At 46.9% G+C, this 20,670-nt stretch overlaps 4 protein-coding genes across 4 annotated transcripts; 2 read left to right on the top strand and 2 right to left on the bottom strand.

The window, feature by feature from the left end:
• Window positions 1-162: 162 nt before the first annotated feature.
• Window positions 163-17,351, bottom strand: LOC103733093. The gene is made up of 5 exons (XM_017797839.2): window positions 16,930-17,351; window positions 13,635-13,695; window positions 2,318-2,509; window positions 2,051-2,161; window positions 163-855 (listed from the first exon to the last, which is right to left on the bottom strand). Exons 1-5 carry the CDS (start codon window positions 17,334-17,336, stop codon window positions 430-432), a joined length of 1,197 nt encoding a protein of 398 aa, XP_017653328.1. The 5' UTR covers window positions 17,337-17,351; the 3' UTR covers window positions 163-429.
• Window positions 2,045-19,432, top strand: LOC103733092 (histone H2B type 1-H). The gene is made up of 2 exons (XM_008831858.2): window positions 2,045-2,458; window positions 19,362-19,432. The coding sequence occupies exon 1, from the start codon at window positions 2,052-2,054 to the stop codon at window positions 2,430-2,432; it is 381 nt and encodes a 126-aa protein (XP_008830080.1). The 5' UTR covers window positions 2,045-2,051; the 3' UTR covers window positions 2,433-2,458; window positions 19,362-19,432.
• Window positions 18,031-18,675, bottom strand: LOC103733094 (histone H2A type 1-B/E). Its single transcript, XM_008831860.2, has one exon. It carries the CDS (start codon window positions 18,655-18,657, stop codon window positions 18,265-18,267), a length of 393 nt encoding a protein of 130 aa, XP_008830082.1. The 5' UTR covers window positions 18,658-18,675; the 3' UTR covers window positions 18,031-18,264.
• LOC103733096 (histone H2B type 1) lies at window positions 18,923-19,607 on the top strand. The gene has a single exon (XM_008831861.3). The coding sequence runs from the start codon at window positions 18,955-18,957 to the stop codon at window positions 19,333-19,335; it is 381 nt and encodes a 126-aa protein (XP_008830083.1). The 5' UTR covers window positions 18,923-18,954; the 3' UTR covers window positions 19,336-19,607.
• The last annotated feature ends 1,063 nt before the right edge of the window (window positions 19,608-20,670 follow it).

The following is a 20,670-nucleotide window of genomic DNA, read 5'->3' as shown; positions in this document are numbered from 1 at the left end:
CTTGCACCCAGGCAGCAGAGAAAATGAAATTTCCGGCAGCTGCGAGCCCATCCCGCCTGAGAGCTGTACCGTATCATCGCTTTAATCGGTTTCAAGAACTTGAAAATCCCCAGAGCAAGTTTATCACTGGAACCAAGAGAATTGATAAGGGTGACGGGATCCAAGAATTTATACTGCGGACTGGCAACAGGGTAACAGCGCAACTGAGTTCAGGACTTTGCCTAGGCTGGCGGTGTGGAGTGAAGACTTCGAACCCTGAACTGAGATAACAAGGGTTAATTGGGATGAAGGGCATCCAGCTGTTCCCTAGGTTTTGTGACCCACAGCATAATAGTCACTATGGAAGAATTAAGTGTACAACGCTTTCAAAGGTGTAGGTGGCTCTGAAAAGAGCCTTTGGGTTCAGCGATCACTCTCGTCAGTCTCGGTTTACGCCCTTTCGCCGCGGATGCGGCGCGCCAGCTGGATGTCCTTGGGCATGATGGTGACGCGCTTGGCGTGGATGGCGCACAGGTTGGTGTCCTCGAACAGCCCCACCAGGTAGGCCTCGCTGGCCTCCTGCAGCGCCATCACGGCCGAGCTCTGGAAGCGCAGGTCGGTCTTGAAGTCCTGCGCGATCTCGCGCACCAGGCGCTGGAACGGCAGCTTGCGGATCAGCAGCTCGGTGGACTTCTGGTAGCGCCGGATCTCGCGCAGCGCCACGGTGCCGGGCCGGTAGCGGTGCGGCTTCTTCACGCCGCCGGTGGCCGGCGCGCTCTTGCGGGCGGCCTTGGTGGCCAGCTGCTTGCGCGGGGCCTTACCGCCGGTGGACTTGCGGGCCGTCTGCTTGGTCCGAGCCATGGTGAAACCGTAGCGCTAACTGCACAGACACTCGGTCTTCTTCTTATTTATAAAGCCGACGGCTTCCTGATTGGTCAGAATCTTCAAATTCCGCGCCAAGACTGAAGTCGCCGGAAATTTGTTGTGATTGGCTAGCAGATTTCAATTTAAATTTGTAACCAATTGAAATGTGGTATACTGCCTGGTAGCTGGCTCTCTTGTTACATGGTATCTCCCCACTTCCGCTGTGCTTTCCGTCTCGAAGTAGAGTTAAGAGATACAATGTAGACTGACAATTCTTGAACGATTTCAAGAATGTCACATTTACCTTGATTGCTCACCTGAGTTCTACCTTTTCTTTTATAAAATAGACGCTGCCAACTGGAGGCGGGGATTTGCCACGGAGCCCTGACTGGCCCTGTCACTTTATAGACCAGCTTGGTTGTCAGTTTTCGGAGCTCCTCCTGCGGGGACTCCTGGGGTGCCCCACAGCGCCTGGCTTTGTAGTGAAATGCCTTAGCTTGGGCAGCAAGATCTGGCAAGAAGCACGAGCATCATTCTTAGATATTTATGCCCAGGAATTATTAAAACCGCACCCGTTGTTGAAAAATGCGAGTTTCTTTCATTCTTTCAAAAGCGTCAGCTAGAAAAAAAAGGGGCTGCCCCCCTTTAACCAGAATCTACATTTATGACTTAAGAATCATTTAGGTGAAGGCCGGGCATGGTGGCACACGCCTTTAACAACAGCACTTGGGAGGCAGAGGCAGGCGGATGTATCTCTGTGAGTTCCAGGCCAGCTAGTGCAACAGGGAGACCTTGTCAAGGAAAAAAAAAAAAGCATCTAGGTGAGTAATTTCTGTTCTCTCGCCCAAGGAGACATTTTCCACAGACCACCTTAAAACCATTAACACTTTGAACGAAACTGGTTATAAGTTAATATCTGTATTTTGGGTCGGTTTAGTTCTACATATCTCTGTTTAGCTCTCGATAGATACTATTGGCAAGCATTAACTTTTGAAAAATAGCGATTTGGAAAAAAAAGTTTTCCTTTAACCTGGACGTCTGAAATTTTTTTTTTTTTAAAGCCATCTTATTTGCATATCTTCCTTCTATTGGCTTATCTCAACCAATCAGAACTGAAAGAGGATTAACTCCATTTGCATAGAAATTCTGTAAAAGTAGGTCAGCTTTCGCCTACTTGTTTCCATTTCAGTTTTCTCTAAGTTCTTACAATGCCGGATCCCGCGAAGTCAGCGCCCGCCCCGAAGAAGGGCTCCAAGAAGGCGGTGACCAAGGCGCAGAAGAAGGACGGCAAGAAGCGCAAGCGCAGCCGCAAGGAGAGCTACTCGGTGTACGTGTACAAGGTGCTGAAGCAGGTGCACCCCGACACGGGCATCTCGTCCAAGGCCATGGGCATCATGAACTCGTTCGTCAACGACATCTTCGAGCGCATCGCGGGCGAGGCGTCGCGCCTGGCGCACTACAACAAGCGCTCGACCATCACGTCCCGGGAGATCCAGACGGCCGTGCGCCTGCTGCTGCCTGGGGAGCTGGCCAAGCACGCCGTGTCCGAGGGCACCAAGGCCGTCACCAAGTACACCAGCTCCAAGTGAGCGCGCGCAGCGCCCTGAACCCAAAGGCTCTTTTCAGAGCCACTCAGAACCTCAGAAAAATGAGCTTTAATGCTGCGCTGGGGAAAAATGTCAACCTAAAGGAGTAAATCCCCTCCTTTCTGCATTGCTATTGGGCGTCCTCACTTAAGTGCTTTGAGCAGAAATTTAAGCTAAACCTACTTAGGGCTTTTGTGATGTAATCAAATGTCTGGGATGTGCACGTACTGTCAGTCACCACCAGAGCTCTCTGCATATCCTGCCAAACGGTTCCACCCAGGTTTCAGAATCAATCTAAAGGGCGTCATTTTTGTAGTCCAGTGCTTGTGAAGTTCATGACTGAAAGGAAATCCCCACGTGGGACCCTCAGTTTCCTAGTACTTTGTCATATACAATCCCATGAAGACTAAGGAAGTGTCAGTAACCTATAGCCTTTAATTGAGTGTGTCTATCTGATGCTTTTGAAACCCTGTGAAGAGTCAGCAAGTGCCCTGAGTACCTGTGCGTTTGTGTAAGGTTAGCTAAAAGCCAATCAGAAGGACAGTATTGTCTGGAACAGATTAGTGAACAAGCACTCAAAATGTACTGAAGCTGACCATAGTGGCTCAAGCCTCTAATCCCAGCAGGGGCTGGCACGTCTGCATCTGACATCAGCGTGGTCTACATAGTTCCAGACCAGCCAGGACTCTGGTGAGAACCTGACCCTGGCCATACTGCAGACTTTTTTAATATACCAGAATTAATGAAAATGGCAAACTGCCTTTATAATATCAGCCACAACACTTAAAATCACCATCCTCAACTTTTCAGATCTATCAAGTACATCACAACCACTTATGGCTCCGTTGAAGTGAGGGGAGGGTATCAGATGTACTAAAATTTCCCACTCAATGAAGTGCTGGCACTAAGCAAGTGGACTTGCTCCAGGATTCCATTTGTTTATTTAATGAGTGTTAAGTTTACAGATGTGCTTATTAGAAATATATAGTAAAAAGGAAACTGTCTATGTAGCCTGTAGCAAGGAAGCCAGTCATTGAAACTTTAGCCAGTTTTTCCCAGGCCACCTATGCTTGGAGGTGGGGGACTCCCAATATGTCTTTCCCAAGAGTAGTGGAAACGTGGGGAAAATTCAGAGTGCTCCGAGGGTGGGGAAAGGTGATTCTAGGTGAAGTCACCTACTTAATCCACCTTCCTGACTTTCCATGGGACACAGGTTCAGAAAATAGTGATATTAGCATGGAATTTTCAGCCTCCAGACCTCAAACTGTCATCCATCAGGTACTGGTATAGGCCCAAGAGTGGCGATTTCTCAGAATCCAGTCTTAAAATCCCTACAACATGGACACCTGTGACCATAATAACCTGTTGGTTAAAAGAAAGCCAGTGCCCAACTGGATGACTTCCAAAAGAAATAATTCGTTAAGTCATCTACATACAAGCACCTTACGGGAGAGATGTAAACAGTACAAAGTGTGGGTTAATGGATGGAGACCAGGCTAGGTGTGACAGTAACTGTCTGTTACCATTATGTCCTCCTGAGGAGTTTAGAGACCAGGTCTTACTCTATCCTCATTATGTCGTTCCTACCAATCATTCACCCTTCAGTGATGCTTCACAGATAAGCATTATGGGTATTTGCCATTGTCAGCCTTTCTTGGTAAATGCCTAGCAGATTTTTGAAGCCCATGGAGCAAGTTTCAGTTTCTACCTCAGTCTTCGTGCAGATCACAGTCTGAAGTGGACAAGAATAAGTTTATGAACCGAAAAAAAAAAAAAAGTATCGGTCTGAACTTAAGAGCCAGCTTAAAACCAGGTGTAGTAACTCATGCCTTTAATCCCAGCAGAGGCAGGTGCATCTCTGCGAGTTCAAGGCCAGCCTGGTCTACATAGTTCTAAACCAGCTGGGGCTCCAGAAAGACCCTGTCTCAAAAAAGAGCAAGGAAAAAAAAAAAAAGGCATCTTTAGATGGTATATAAAGTTGCTCTAAAGAACAATCTTAAAAGATTTCAAGTTCCCTGGAAGCAAGATTAGAGAGACAGAAAAGAGCTAGGAAAGGAAACAGGAAGACAGAATTGGAGTGTGAGGTGATCCCTCCCTCCCCACCCCCAGTACCTCCTCATGCACCTCAGGCAGGCCTGGAACTGTGTATGTAGCCAGTGCTGGCCTTCACTTGGCAATCTTCCTGCCTCCACCTCCTGCCTCCACCTCCTGCCTCCACCTCCTGCCTCCACCTCCTGCCTCCACCTCCCAAGTGCTGAGACTGCAAGCTTGTACCACCACTCTGGGCTGATTCTTACCTTTTCAGGAGAGAGATGGAGAGAATGAGTAAACCCTGGCAAAAGTCAAGTTTGTACAGTGGACTAGATTTAAGAACCAGGACTGCACATTTATACAGTCATCTGCCTGTCTCATCCTAGACAGCAAGAATTTCACACTCCTACTTGAGTACCTTATTAAAATATAGAAAGTGGCCTGGCTGTGGTGCAGGCCTTTAATCCCAGCCCTGATCAGGAGGTAAGGGCAGGGGCAGGGGCAGGGGCAGAGACAGAAGCAGAGGGATCTCTGTGCGTTCAAGGCCAGGCTGGTCCACATAGTGAGTTCCTGGACAGCTGGGGCTATAGGAAGACCCTGTCTCAAAAAGACCAAGAAATAAATAAATAAATAAATAAATAAATAAATAAAATGAAATATAGAAAGTGATATAATCTTATTTATATTCATCTTGGGATTTTTTTTTTTAATGAATTGGGATTTTCATGTATAACTGAGCTAGCATCTGATAGTCCTGAAACGAATGGTTTAAAATGACCAGTAATTAATAAAAATAAAAGTCTCTTTGTGTCCCCACCCCAAGAGTCACCCTGCACTGAGTACTACAGAAAGGGGTGGGAACCAAACTTTTTCATGCCCAGGGAAGGACACGCTCCACGGAGGTCCAGCCTAACCTCCAGGCTCTTGGTGGGAATTGGACAGTGATCTAGGTGAGGATAAAGGTCACGGACCTGCCAGAGGAAGCACAGAAGGCACCTGCTCAAGGAGTCTGCAAAGATCCTTCGGGACTGGCTGTCCCCGTGCAGCCACAATGAACAACTCCTCTAAGTGCTGCAGATATGTAGCTAATTCACCACGCCCTGTGTTGTCTTCTCGCAGACATGCCCCTGAAAGACGGTATGACCCTAATCAGCTCACCATTTCCTGCCGTGGAGGTAAGGCCTCGGACGGGGCTGTCCCCAGGGGCAGCAGCCCCTCGGTGCTGGCAGTGTCTGTACCAGGTCTCCCTCACCAACGACCTCCCCTTTGTCGTGCTCCACTCAGGTGCACAAGGAGAGCTGGCGCCCCCACGGTCCCGATGACCCCTGGCAGCACACTGACCCTGCTGACCAGGGCTGAGGCTGCAAACCCCACCGTAGACTCTTCACCTCACCACGCCCACATCCAGAGCAGGACGAGGAGGTCTTCAGAAGCTTCCAGTCCCTGGTGGAGGTGGCTGCAGTGGGCCGCTGAGTTGGGGCTAACAGAGGCAGCAGGACCACCAGCACCCTGTCTCAGAAAATCCCAATGAAGCACCTGCTACTGGGTAGCTCAAGGCTCGGGGCAGCGGTCCTGGTCCTGGTTCACTTCTCTTTCACACAGAGGGCTTCTACGGATCACCACCAGGCATTTGAGATCCGCTCTGTCCAGAGGTCTTCAGAAAGACAGCAGCTGCTGTCGCTACCCTGTGAAGGGGGCCAGTCCTCTGCTGATGGTTGTTGTTCCTTCAGGGCTCTGAGTAGACCAAGAGCCAGACAGATACGGTGTGTTGGTGCTGTGGCTCCAGAGATCCCCGGGACCCCTGGGCTTAGACAGACCTAGGGAATCTGCCAAGTTCAGACTCAAGCTGGGTCCAAGCTGCCCCAAGCTGTGCCTCTTTTGGACAAGCCAGGAGAACCCAGCAGATGTCACAGAACCAGCTCCCGCTGAATGTTCAGATTTTGTTAAACTGTTTGTTAAGCCCCTTTTTGCTGTGGTTGGCATTGATGACAGTAGGTAGCTCGGGTATGGGGAGAGTGCATTGTGAGATGTGGAGTTTGATAAGCTGAGGGCTATCTCCCACTGTATAAGGAGCCAGTGGAAGCTGTACAGTAGTGTAAAATTCCAGGTGGAAATGGTTTGGTTTACCCCACTAAGAAAGGCAGAAAAAAAAAATATGTGAACCGACTAGCCACAGAGCAGGGGATGATAAAAGCAGGTGTTTATTTTCATTTTTGTGTTTATTGTATTGTGAGGGTGGTGAGCTAGATGGAAGCAGTTTTTGTTTTTGTTTTTATCTTTCTCTTTTTAATGGTTTTCCGTTTGTTCCTGAAGGTGTTGCCCTGTGATCTGAGTATGGGATTCCTATAGGAACTTGGTCAGAATATCAAAACCTCCCAGTATCCCCTACATGAGAAGTGAAGCCAGTATCTCCTTCATAGGGAGAAGTTAGCCAAGGAGGCCCTTGGAAGGTGGCAGGAAACTTCCTGGAGGAAGCGAGGACTAGACTAGAGCCTACAGAGGAGGCAGCCAGGTTAGAAATGAGCTGACTCTGGGGCTGTGCCTGTTTCATCTCCTTCAAGTTGGAGTTGCAAAGGCCTGCCACAGTTTCCCAGGGCAACAGCTCACAGTCGTCTTAATCTCTCCTCACCTTTTCCTTCCTGTTTTGTTTCTGATGGGGACTGACTTGGGGTACCTGTCCCAGAGAAAGATAGAACACCACCCTAGACTTTCTGGGGAGCTGCCTGGCACCCTCTCGGAGACTCCCCCACCTCCCCTGAGTGGTGTAGCCCATCCCTTGCTGTGAGAGTAGGAATGGGAGTTTGCTCTCTGTATGGAGTGCTTTCCAAGGTGCTCTGTCTCCTGCCTCTCTGGTGGTCAGTGATCCTCACCACCCTGAGGCCCTGCTGGGGAAGGAGAAACGTGGCAGCTTCAGGGTTGGTTGAGGCTGCTGTTTGCCCACCACCTCTACCCTGGCTGGATCTGTGAGCCCAGGTTCCATGATGGCTGCAGTAGGGGATTTGGAGTGTATTGGACTGAAAGGGATTTTTTTTCCTGCCCACAGTGCACTGAGGAGAGGGAGGAGGGAGGGAGTTGTGCTGCTGACTTCCTTGGGCACTCCCCTCCTGGTGTAAAACGGGGTGCCTGGGGGTGGTGCATCTTCTGCTTAGGTTGCTTATAAGATAATTCTAGTGAGGAACAATCATCCCATTGAACATTACTTGAGGAAAAAAACAAACCTACTGTAAATAGCTTTGTTTTTTGTTAAATAAAGTTGTTTTGTTTTTTAAAAAAAAGTCTTATTTCCCCCACAGATAAAAGAGCCTATACCTCAAGCCTGGAATGGGAACTCTGATGTCCTTAGGGAATACATCTAACACCACATGCACTGTATTTGTGTCATTCTGATGTTGATTTCTATTCTGGAGGACCAAGCATATGCCAGATGAAAAGAAATTCTGGGAAGAATAGGAGAAACCAATTTCACAGACAAGTACATAGTAATCCCTATGACCTCTCACACTCAAAGTCAGTGTAAATAAGAAGAGCTCTTAGAGCCTACTGTTGACTCTGTGTCTTAAGAAGATCCAAGAGGGGGCTGGAAAGATATCTCAGTGGTTAAGACCACTGGATACCATTGCAGAGGACCCAGGTTTGACTCTCAGCACCTACATCACAGCTAACAGCTCCAGTTCCAGGGAATCCAAAGCCCTCTTCTAACCTCTGTGGACACTGTACAACAGTGGTACACTTATATACGTGCAGGCAATGCAATCATATACATACAACCTTTTTAAAAAGTAAAATATTTTTAATAGAGGATCAAAGAGCTTTCCAATTTTAAAAGAAATGCCTTATTAATGTTAACAAGAGTTGCTTCATTTGGGAAAATAAAACAGGACAGTCTATGATCAAATTCTCATTTTTAAAGTGAACGGTGTTTACTGGGGTCAATATATGTCTTGGGAGATCATGGAAGCACTTTGAAATGAAGAAGGAGCTGCCTGGTGAGACTCAGGGCTGCAGTCATAAGGCTAGGGTGAGCATAAGGCCAGGGGGACCCCACTCCTTCAGGTCCCCACTCCAGATTCAGTAATCTGGTCTGCACGCTATCTGTACCAGTCCCATCTACCATCTTGCTGGATTTTCTCAACTCACTGAGAAGAAGACAGTCACCATTACCCTTTGTATAAAGAGCATTCACCTAAGATTGAGCTTTGTCTTTGCCTATAAACAGCTTAGCTTTCTTATCTAAGGTATTCTGCCTTGGGGCTGGAGAAAATGGCTCCGCAGTAAAGAGTACTCAATACTGTTCAAAGGACCCAAGTTCAGTCCCTAGGACCCACATCCAGTGGTTCACAACCACCTATAACTCCAGTTCCAAGATCCAATATTCTCTTCTGGCCCCCAAGGGTACACACATATGTGGTACTCACTCAGACACACATACATAAATGAAAATAATAATAAGGATATTCTGCCATGTTGCTCAAGGCCTTCCCCATCAAAGGTGCCCACCCACCCCACTCAAATGTGCTTATCCAACCAAGCCATAAAGGTATACTAGGTGGGTGTGGTGGCACATGACTTTAATCCCAGCACTCAGGAGGCAGAGGCAGGCAGATGTCCAGTGAGTTCAAGGCTAGCAGGGGCTACAGGGAGACCTTGCCTCAAAAAGACCAAAAACAGGTCTACCAGCTATGTCCCCATAGTCTATAGAGAATTCATTGTCCCAAAGTTCCTGTAGATGAAATGCTTGAGGAGGAGGATGGAGGGGGGAAGGGAGCACCAAGCAGTGCTTTAAGGGGATAGTGGGGAGTGTGACCAGAATTTCCAGCCTCCTGTTTACCAGCAGACTTTTTCCTTATCTTAATACAGGGTCTCCTTTAACCACAGCTGGCCTGGAACTCATTATGTAGACCAGGCTGCCCTCGATCTCACAGAGCTCTGCTTGCCTCTGCCTCCAGCGTGCTGGGATCGAAGGTGTGTGCCACCACACTGGTTGGCAGGCTTTTCCAGTGCTCCCCACCTCCATTCTCCTCAAGGCAGCTGCCGAGACTACCAGCTCACCTGCCTGGAAGATTCTTCTTTAAATTCTAATAAAATTGTCCTAAAACTTCCTTTTGGGTTCATTCTTAAATTATTTTATGAGTGAGACTGAGAGCCCTGTAAGGGACCCTGTTTCTCCCCCGTATCTCACGTGTGAGTCAGACTTGTCCAGGGAAGCAGAACCAACAGCATAGATAAAAGCACATGAGGAACCTGTCAGGGAATTGGCCCCTGTGATTATGTAAAGCAATGGTCCTATAACAGACCATTTGCAAGCGGGAGATCCCAGGATGCTGGCAGCATGACTCAGATCAAGTTCAAAACCCTGAGAACTTCCGGGGCCCCTGCTGTGAGTCCTGGAGGTAAAGCTACAGAAGAAAAGAGACTGAGTACCACTTGGGCTCCAAGAGAACTGGGTGGTGCCTACACATACCAAGAGGGCACATCTTCCCCAGTGAGTCCATTCAGACTTACACAAATCTCCAGAAACACCATCACACACATACCCAAAAGCTGTTGCTTTCCCAGTTGCCTGGGCATCTGTTAATTCGTTCAAAGTAATGATTATCACCTGAAGTTGGATTCACAGAGCCCCTTCAGTAGGGTTCCAAACTCTTGTGTCCCGGAACATAAAACTGGACAGTTGCAGCTGTTGCTGGGGCAGTCTCTTGGAAGATACACTTCCAAGGGAGGAAGCCAGCTGCAGCAGGGGGAGTTTAACGGCTCCATGGCCGACAGGCAGTCAGGCTTTTATACACCAGAGCAGGAAAGGCTCACCTAATTTGAATAGATGTTTTTTCATGCATGCTCTCTCTGTTACATGTAGCTCTACATGAAATATAACGACCCATTAGCATCTTAAAACTCCCCCAGGGCTGTGCAAAGATTTTAGGGTTATACAGAGACAGGTCACCTGAGGTCACAGGTGTGAGCACCTCGACCTGCTGGGTGACTTCAATCTTAGCCTTTGCCAACTCCTTATTTTTCAATATGCTAATTTTGGAAGTATTGCACAAGACCTCACTCTTGGGGCTGTTCTCTTGCCTAATTAGCAACTAAAATTTACTATCACAAAAACAAAGCAAGGGGCTGGAGAGATGGTTCAGCGGTTAAGAGCATTGGCTACTCTTGGCAGAGGATCTAGGTTCGATTCCCAACACCCACATGGTGGCTAACAGGACTGGACACCTTCCAACCTTGTATAACAGGAGTACACTTACATACAAGCAGCGCACTCATACACACAAAATAAATAACTTTTTTTTAAAGCAAAACAAAATGTATTCGAGACTCTCCTCGTAAGTTTTCGAGTTAACCAAAGAAAAGGAAGCTGTTGTTGCCTTTCCCAGCAAACGAACCCCGTCTCCATTCAAGCAGCTCTCAAAGTCAGTTTGTGATCATAACGACGTCAAGTGACTCTGTTGCCTCCTGGGCCCTCAATTAGAAAAGGTCAGTGAAGAAGCAGAGATTCTTGGAACAGATGTTCTGACCCAAAAGATTCAAAGTTACTGGGACAACAGTTCAGACAACTATTCTTACCAACATCACTTCTTTAAATCTAACATGATAAGCAGTTTGCCTACATGTACATCGGCGCACCACACACGTGCAGTGGCTTCAGAGACCAGAAGAACGTGTCAGAGCCCCGGGAACCGGAGCAGCCATCTGGGAGCTGCCATCTGGGAGCTGAGAAACATCTTGCCATCTCTCCGCTCCTTCCAATACCATTATTTAGAAGGGAAATGATGACAGCTCTCACACCTTCATAGAAATCCCTGCATCTCATGTGGGACTGGTCTCAACAAACATGAAGAAGTGATCGCTGCCAAGGTTCAGAATTGGCATTTGAGGAAAGCGAATCACCTTAATCACAAATAATTTCATTTTAAATTATTTAAATGTACTTTAACAATTCTGACTTTGGTCACTGTAACTATAGTGGGGCTTTTACTGTATGTTTCTATAGCAATAAGATAGGCAACTTTATTTCTACTGCTAGAAAATTCATTCAAAGAGAATCAATTTTAATGAATTCTTTTTAAACATCTGCATGTATAAAAGCCACTTTAGGAATATTATATTTGATTCTCCTCCTGAAAAGCAAAGCAACATTGATTTGGCTGGTCCTCTGAACTCAGATTTTTATTGAAAATTAAATATTACATAATTAACGTTACCTCTTTAACTCGTGTGATTCTTAAACTCCACAGACATCATTCCTCTCTGCTGCCTCTGCTCCTGCTTCACTATTTTAACCATGTTTCCTCGGGGACCTGGAGGAATACTCAAAAGACATTAAAAGGTATAAATTAGGGGCTGGAGAGGGCATTTAAGGGCACTGGCCCCTGTGGGCACTACATGTACAGGTGCACTTACATGTGGGCAACACTCATACACATAAAATAAAAATAAATAAATACTTTTAAATGTATAAATCATCATTGTGTTACCCAAAAACTCCATCCTGAAAAAATAAAGATCATGGCTTCATGTAATAGGTTATAGAACCTGTGACCCGCAATCCCAAGAATCCTCTGCACCAGCAATCAGTGTGAGATGCCTGTTCTCTAGGGAATGACATTCCTAAAAAAGACCTTGATCCCAAGCAGGGTGCAGTGATGCAGGCCGGTTGTCCCACCACTCAGGAGGCTCACAAGGTCAAGGGCAGCCAGGGCCACAAGTGAGTTCAACCCCGCCTAGTCAACTTAAGGAGAACCTGTCTGTCCTGAATGGGAGCAGTCACTTGTCCTGAATGTGTCTCAAGCCACTGGCTTGAGTGTGACATCCAAAATGTGTCACTGCTTCTCGGGAGAGCTTAGGACAGGCGCAACGGACAGAAGAGATTCTCACACATGACTGTTTGATTGCAATATGTGTTTACTAGGTCAAAGCATAACAAACACACATCAATACAAACACTCACGGGGAAACCCAGTTCTCTAGTAGTTAAGAGTCCCAAAGTCTCAGGGAGTACCTTCCAGAGGTTAAGCCTTCAGGCACTCTGTGTGGAGAAGTTCTCTCGTCCACCGTGATCGGTGCACTCTCCCGGCTGTGGAGCTGTCTCTCGCAGGTTCTGATCACGTCCGGTCATGGCAGACTCCATCAGTCTCTGGCTCTCAGGCTCGGGTCCTCGATCAGGTCTCATGTGAGGCTCTGGTCTGGTCTGGTCTTGGGCAGAGCTTCAGGCAGAGTTCAGGCTGGTCTCAGGTCTTGGGCAATGCGCTGGGATGAGGCCCACGGATTCAGAGTCTTGTGTAGCCAAGCATCAATGAAGTCCTGGAGCTGCTGGTTTTTACATGTTTCTCTTTTGGCTATAGCTCATTCCATTTACGTCATTAGCTTCAGCTGTTCTTTAAGATATGGGTCACACCATGTGGTCACTTATCACTAACACACAGGCACTCAACTCAGTGTAGGTTCTACTTGGTTGCTAGGTTACAACTTAGCTTCTACTTCACACAGTGTCACAGCAATGTTCAATTTGGTTTCAGAGTTTACAGAGTTAATATTCATCTTTAATTTCTAATTTCTAAATTCCTAATAAATTCCTAGGTTACAACTTAGTTTCTCATCCACCTATCTACTTCACACAGTGTCACATCAAGTTTCTAGTTTCATTTTAAAGTCACTCTTTATTTCTACTTTCCTAATACATTCAGTACAAGAGGTAGCGGTCTCAGGTTTTGGGCAATGTGCCGGGATGAGGCCCACGGATTCAGAGTCTCGTGTGGCCAAGCATCAAAAGAATCTTTTTAGCTACCAGATTTTATATATTTCTTTTCTGGCTGAAGTCCTTCTGACTTACGTCAGTAACTTCAGTGTTTTCTTGAGATATGGCTCACACCCTGTGGTCACTTATCACCAACACACAGACACTCAACTCACATAGGTTCTGTTTGGTTGCTGGGTTACAACTTAGCTTCTTATCTACTTATCTATTTCACACAGTGTCACAGCAATGTTCAGTTTGGTTTCAGAGTTTACAGAGTTAATATTCATCTTTAATTTCTGATTTCTAAATTCCTAATAAATTCCTAATACATTCAGTACACTGTCTCAAAACAGAAAGCGAAGATTTAAAATGATGGAGCCTAACTGTGTGAGGGTCCTAGATTCAATTTCCAGCTGTGACGGACCAGGGCTGACCTTGATCACTTCTGAATTCAGGCCTTTCTCCCTCTCAACACGGTTGTAAGGGCTTTTCCACCTATTGGTTTTAAAATCACAGCTGTTTTCTGCTTCCTCGAGCCCTCTGGAAGTTCTTCTTTTCCTGGTCTGTTCTGTGTTCCTCTTCTTTGTTCTATGACTATACCCATATATTCTAGGACTATACCCATATATTCTAGGACTATACTCATATATTCTATGGACTATACCTGTATATTCTGTTAACTATTCCCATATATTCTACGACTATACCTATATATTCTAGGACTATACCCATATAGTCTATGGACTATACCCATATGTTTTGTAGTTTTTTTCTTTTTTCTGTCTCCATACAATAAGCACTTTGCCTAGTACTCACAGCTCAGTCTTCACACCTAGAAGAGTACCAGGCACATAGTAAACATTCAGGCATTCTGTTGGCTAGAGATGTAGCTCAGTGTAAAATGAATTCTTTAGAGTGTGTGAGGCCCTGGTTCAGTCCTTGGCACTATAAACAATCTTCATTGAATAGTTAAATTAATGAAATAAAATTTAAATATGGAGGTAGTATACAATATCCATTCACTTTACCCACTAAGTCTGTCTTTGCCCATGACCTCTGACCTATAGGGACACAGTGTGGATTAAAATAATCCATAACAAGGAGGCAGAGTGAGTTTATACATCATATATCAGGCAAAGACAATCAGAAAATGAATACTTCTCAAACAAGTGGCTTTGAATTCAGGCTTAAAGAATTCACCAACAAAAACCAGTATATTTGCAGAGAAGTGTCAAGGGAAAGGACTTTGTGTCTCTTGGGACACTGGCACCCCCCATGCCCTGTCTGGTCAGGTGAAAGTGCTTAACCTGTGCTCTCCTGCAGAAAGGAGAGGCCAAGACCATGCTGTCTTTGTTTATCTGTGTCTAGTCTTTGTGAAAAGAGGAAGCAAAGAGACCTCCCATATCATCTCTTTTATATTTACCTATTTATTTTTCTTTTTTTTTTAATGTGTATGAGTGTATTGCCTGCTTGTATTTAAGTACACCTGTGTCACACAATGCCTTCAGAGGTCAGAAGAGTGGGTCAGATCCCCTGGAACCGGAGTCAGAATTGTTGTTAGCCACCATGTGGATGCTGGGATTCAAACCCAGATCTTCTGCCAGAGCAGCTGGTGTTCTTAATCACCAAGCCATCTGCTATCTCTCTAGCTCCATATCATCTTCTTAAATGTGCTCTCAGCAATAAACCTAGAGCCACGGGGCACATTTCAGAGTGTGCACTAGGCTCCCAATTCCAAGTCCTCTGCTGTGAAGGTCTGAATAGCACAAAACAGTAAACTAGCTCCTAATTTTTATACTAGGGCACAATTGAGACTAAAAAATAATGCATAAACTGCTTAAATGAGGGAGACATGCAGACTCCTGTGAGCAAGTCCTCCCAGGACCTCACAGCTCTCCTAGAACTGAAGCCAAGTACACACAGTGGCCTGTGTGGAAAGGAGGATGTGCTAGCCCAACAGACAGATTGTTAAAGTAAAGGTAAAGGCCAGACACACACAAAAACCTCTTTGAGGGGCTGGAGACATGATTCTGCTGCTAAAGGCATTTGTCAACAAGCTGATGGCTTTACTGTGATTCACAAGGTGGGAGGAGAGAACACATTCCCACAAGTTGTCCTCCAACTTGCACACCCACACACATTCTCTCTCTGTCTCTGTCTCTGTCTGTCTCTCCCTCTCTCTCAGTTAACTAGAACTTTAAAAATGTTTAAGTTCATTGCCTATATGCAAGCCAAGGTGTGCTGCTGCACACCTTTAATCCCAGCACACGGGAGGCAGAGGCAGGCAGGTCTCTGTGAGTTCAAGGCCAGCCTGGTCTACATAGCCAGTTCTAGGCCAACTGAAGACACAGGAAGACCATGTCTCAAAAAAAAAAAAAATTAATTAATTATAATGATAATAATAACTAAATATGCACCTCCCAGTGTAGAGAGAGAAGAGGTTAATTCCAACAGCATGGAGGAACACACCTGTAATCCCAGCATTCAGGAGGCTGAGGCAGAAGAACACCTTGAGTCTCAGACCAGTCTGGGGTACATGGTGATTTTAAAGCCAGTGTGGGCTTCATAGTGAGACCTTGTCTTAACTACTGACAGCTGTTACTCTAGTGGGCAGAAGCCTCAGAGTGCTGGACAAAGTGCCTTCCTCTCCTATCCTCCACTGCTGATTGCACACAGCCTGCCACCCCGACACTGCCCCTCCCCTTCTCCCTGAAGACTGAGCCGCAGCTTACTGCAATTTACCTCATTAACTCTTTCAGCTCTTCAGTGAAATTTTATGTGCATGAGTGTTTTGCCTGCTCTTAACCCCTGAGCCATCTCTCCAGCCCCTTCAATGAAACTTTTCGAAAATTTTATTTATGCATATATATGTTTTGTCTACGTGTACATATATGAACCACGTGCATGTAATGCCTGAGGAGATGGAAAGAGAGCTTCAGATCCCCAAGCTGTCCTGTGGGTGTGGGGAAATAGTGCTCTTAACCCCTGAGCCCTCTCTCCAGCCAAGGCCCTAGTGAAACACCTGTAGTGCAATCTTCATGATTTCAGCTCCCAATCCCATCCTGAATTCCTACTTTCTGTTCTACTTGTCATTACACTGGATGTGGCATTTACAAAACTGGACTGATTTTTTGGTCTATCCTACAGTCAATATAAATTCCACAAGAGAATTATATCTCCTTGGCTCCCCAGATGCAGTTCCAATGACCAGACACCGTTCCAGTCTCAATGCACTTGGATGAAACAAATTTTGAGTGCACTGAAGTTAAATGTTACTTAGCATAGTATTAATGACAGTATCATGTTGCATTTTGAAATAATAGATGCAGGCAGATGTGGCGCAGGCACATGAGGGAATATAGACGGAATGAGACATGGGGAAGGAGCAGCCATATGCAAGATCAGATGCAACCATCAATTTAGCTGAAGTATTTCCAAGAATTCCCTAACACAACCAGGGATTGTGGCAGGCTTTCTAGCCCAGCACTAGCCTCAAGAACTTGACTCCCCTGAGGTGAAAATTTCCCTATAACTCACCTTGGTAACAAATCTTAACTACCAAGACACTAATCCAGCGTGGCGACAGATAATGCCATGATCGTTCGCTTTTGAATTAAACGGTTAGAAACGCCCTTGGATGGCAAGGTACATTACAGCCATTTTCTGGAAAGTGGGTGGCTCTGAGAAGAGCCTTTTAGGTGAGTTGAATGGGTGACAAGAAAGCCTTACGCCCTCTCCCCTCGGATGCGGCGAGCCAGCTGGATGTCCTTGGGCATGATGGTGACGCGCTTGGCGTGGATGGCGCACAGGTTGGTGTCCTCGAACAGCCCCACCAGGTAGGCCTCGCTGGCCTCCTGCAGCGCCATCACGGCCGAGCTCTGGAAGCGCAGGTCGGTCTTGAAGTCCTGCGCGATCTCGCGCACCAGGCGCTGGAACGGCAGCTTGCGGATCAGCAGCTCGGTGGACTTCTGGTAGCGCCGGATCTCGCGCAGCGCCACGGTGCCCGGCCGGTAGCGGTGCGGCTTCTTCACGCCGCCGGTGGCCGGCGCGCTCTTGCGGGCGGCCTTGGTGGCCAGCTGCTTGCGCGGGGCCTTGCCGCCGGTGGACTTGCGAGCCGTCTGCTTGGTCCGAGCCATAACAGTAAAAACTAGAAGGAACGCAGAGACTTCACGCACTTTCCTTCAAAGGCATAAATATATATACCTTCACAGACGTCCTGATTGGCTTTGATACTTTTCAAAAGGCCCGCGCAGTGAAACTATTGGACAAAGGCTTAATGAGGTGATTAGCAAATTGTCGTACACTGATTGGATGCCTGACTGCCTTTTCGATCTCTTTGCTGTAGTCTAGGACGCCGCGTGTTTTTCAAATTTCTGATTCCACAATTCACAATTTTAAAGGAACCACTTTGAGACCTGGGGATATGCAATCCTGGGTTAGAAATGTGGTAATGAGGCTCGAGATCTAAAAAACCACTTCAAAAGCATGTTTTCCTCCCTCAGGCTGTGTTGATTTGGGAGTGTTCATCTCCCCCGCCCGCCCCGCTTCTGCTTGGACTGCAGGTTTCTAGATCAACTGTTATACTTTATGCACAGGATCCCTAGAGTATCTGGAGCATTTCCAGGAAAGCGCCTGGCAGGAAAGCAACTGCAACAAAGGATAATTTACTTCTCAGTGCGCAGTTTTACTTTCGGCTAAGGACTTGAGGCCTTAACTTTGCTTCCAACCATTCCCAAAGTACTGACGGCTTTTAGGTTAATCGTTCACAGAACCACTTTCTGAAACACTGTAAGATACTAAATGTTGGACTCGACTGTCAAAGCGCTGCGTGCTTTTCTAGGGCCTGAGACCAATAGCATGTACTTGTAAATACATTGTTCTTCAGGTGGAAGCCAGTTAAACTTTGTATTTAGTGGCTTAGGGGATTAAGGTGGTGTTTCAAAGGTTAACCCTGTGGATGAACAAGTTAGATGCAAACTGGAATTGTTTGCTGCCAGCTCTCATACGAAGAAGTAGATGGCTCTGAAAAGAGCCTTTGGGTTCGATGATAGTACGCTCGCTGCTTTACTTGCCCTTGGCCTTGTGGTGGCTCTCGGTCTTCTTGGGCAGCAGCACGGCCTGGATGTTGGGCAGGACGCCGCCCTGCGCGATGGTGACGCGGCCCAGCAGCTTGTTGAGCTCCTCGTCGTTGCGGATGGCCAGCTGCAGGTGGCGCGGGATGATGCGCGTCTTCTTGTTGTCGCGGGCCGCGTTGCCCGCCAGCTCCAGGATCTCGGCCGTCAGGTACTCCAGCACGGCCGCCAGGTAGACCGGGGCGCCGGCGCCCACCCGCTCCGAGTAGTTGCCCTTGCGCAGCAGTCGGTGCACGCGGCCCACGGGGAACTGCAGGCCGGCCCGGGACGAGCGGGTCTTAGCCTTGGCGCGCGCCTTACCGCCCTGCTTACCGCGTCCAGACATGGTGAGAAAAAAAAGCTGTCAGAGTTTATCCAGCCTGAAGCTAAAAAGACACAGCAGATCCATTTATAGTCAACGCAGGACGCGAAAAAGGAGTGTTTTCATTGGCCAGAATTAAAATAGTCACCTAAGCCAATAGCATCGGGCTTTTGGAAGACGCCTACTCTGATTGGACAGCGTGTAGATGACGTTTCCAGGTTCGTTTCAGCATAGGCACAGCGTTGCATAAAAAGCAGAAGTAACGTAGCCCATTATACAACCACCACTCGCTAGCCTAGGAATTTTCTATTGTCCTCCGTCATGCCCGAGCCCGCGAAGTCAGCGCCCGCCCCGAAGAAGGGCTCCAAGAAGGCGGTGACCAAGGCGCAGAAGAAGGACGGCAAGAAGCGCAAGCGCAGCCGCAAGGAGAGCTACTCGGTGTACGTGTACAAGGTGCTGAAGCAGGTGCACCCCGACACGGGCATCTCGTCCAAGGCCATGGGCATCATGAACTCGTTCGTCAACGACATCTTCGAGCGCATCGCGGGCGAGGCGTCGCGCCTGGCGCACTACAACAAGCGCTCGACCATCACGTCCCGGGAGATCCAGACGGCCGTGCGCCTGCTGCTGCCTGGGGAGCTGGCCAAGCACGCCGTGTCCGAGGGCACCAAGGCCGTCACCAAGTACACCAGCTCCAAGTGAGCGCGCGCAGCGCCCTGAACCCAAAGGCTCTTTTCAGAGCCACCCACTCGTCATTCAAAGGACTGTAGCTACAGATTTGTTTCGTCAGCCGGCCCGGGCTAATAAATAAGGTTGCCATTTGTTAGCGGGTTATAAGCGGTGATTCTACTCAAAGTTGGTTTAAGAAATTGTTTGCAGATGAATTTTTGACAGATGAAACTGTCAATTCCAACTCCCTTTTTGAAGTTAACCCTTTACCAACACAAAATTGCGGAAATAAACGCTGTTTGTAACTGCATTGTAGATTTGAAACTTGCTAAAGCAGGAACATACCGTGCAATCCTCAAGTAGGAAAGTTTTTTAATATAAAACCTATTAGGAAATATAACCCTCCTCACACTATCATGTTTATAAAAGCTTGAGTGTGTAATGGTAATAAGGCTCAGACTCCGTGATCAATAGCCTAGTGTTTTTAATTACCTTTGTGATTTGCACACAAAGCAAATTAGTGGGAGTATTAAGTGACCCCCCCCCCACTGGGCAATGAGAATTGTGAAAAGAAATTACCCCAAGTATCATTGTTTAGGTTTTTACTTTTGATATCCTACACTAATTGTACGAATCTTCTTAAACAATTTATTCAGGAAAAGGAATGTCCAGCCATGATTTAAAAGCTCTTTTGGGATAAGATACAGTTCTGTCCACTTTGAATCCTGAGTTCTTGACATTCATCCCTCTGAGCATTTTCAACCAAAATGGAAAATAGAAACTGCTGCATGACATTTCTGCAGACTAATAAACACGTGACTGTGATAGGAAAATTCCCAGAATGCTGTGGCTCAAGACTAATTCCAAATGCTAGAAAGGCAGAATTGGTCCAGAGCAGAGAAGCCTGCTGACAGGCCTTAATCAGGCAATGGCCTGGGGGCTTGGCCGCTTCTCAGAGTCAGAGGTCTTCCAATGATGGTGTAAATGGTACTGCTCTAACAGCCCAAGTCCCTCTATAGGTATTATGGAGACATTCTATATCCTTTACCTATTAAATGGTCTCTTCATTCTTCACTGCAAGTAATGTGAGGCCTTTCCCAGGACTCTCTAAGGTCTCTCAAGAGCCAATAACAATTAATTAGGAAAAGACTTCAAACAAACGAGGACGATGTTTGCTGTGCCTGGTGGTTCATACCAGTGTGATGGGATTAGGGAGGCAGAAGCACATGTTGAACAGCACTAGAGTAATGTTCTATTTACCTTCAATCTTTTTGTTTGTGTTTTCTCTTTTTCTTTTTCCTGGAAAGAATCTCTCTGTAGTCCCAGCTGGCCTGGAACTCACTATGTAGATCTCACAGGGATCCACCT

The sequence above is a fragment of the Nannospalax galili genome, unplaced genomic scaffold (assembly GCF_000622305.1).
Source record: "Nannospalax galili isolate Female #2095 unplaced genomic scaffold, S.galili_v1.0 scaffold456, whole genome shotgun sequence".
Lineage (NCBI taxonomy): Eukaryota > Metazoa > Chordata > Mammalia > Rodentia > Spalacidae > Nannospalax > Nannospalax galili.
This window is presented reverse-complemented; position numbering and strand designations above follow the sequence as displayed.

Excerpts from the sequence above, each read along its gene's own strand:
- LOC103733092 (XM_008831858.2), top strand. The coding sequence starts at position 2,052 with ATGCCGGATCCCGCGAAGTCAGCGCCCGCCCCGAAGAAGGGCTCCAAG.
- LOC103733093 (XM_017797839.2), bottom strand. The coding sequence starts at position 17,336 with ATGGCTCGGACCAAGCAGACGGCTCGCAAGTCCACCGGCGGCAAGGCC. Across the intron at positions 13,696-16,929 it reads CGCATCCGAGGGGAGAGGGC|GTGGAAAAGCCCTTACAACC; the intron begins GTAAGGCTTTCT and ends TAAAACCAATAG. Across the intron at positions 856-2,050 it reads ACTTCGCGGGATCCGGCATT|CGCTACGGTTTCACCATGGC; the intron begins GTAAGAACTTAG and ends CTGTGCAGTTAG.
- LOC103733094 (XM_008831860.2), bottom strand. The coding sequence starts at position 18,657 with ATGTCTGGACGCGGTAAGCAGGGCGGTAAGGCGCGCGCCAAGGCTAAG.
- LOC103733096 (XM_008831861.3), top strand. The coding sequence starts at position 18,955 with ATGCCCGAGCCCGCGAAGTCAGCGCCCGCCCCGAAGAAGGGCTCCAAG.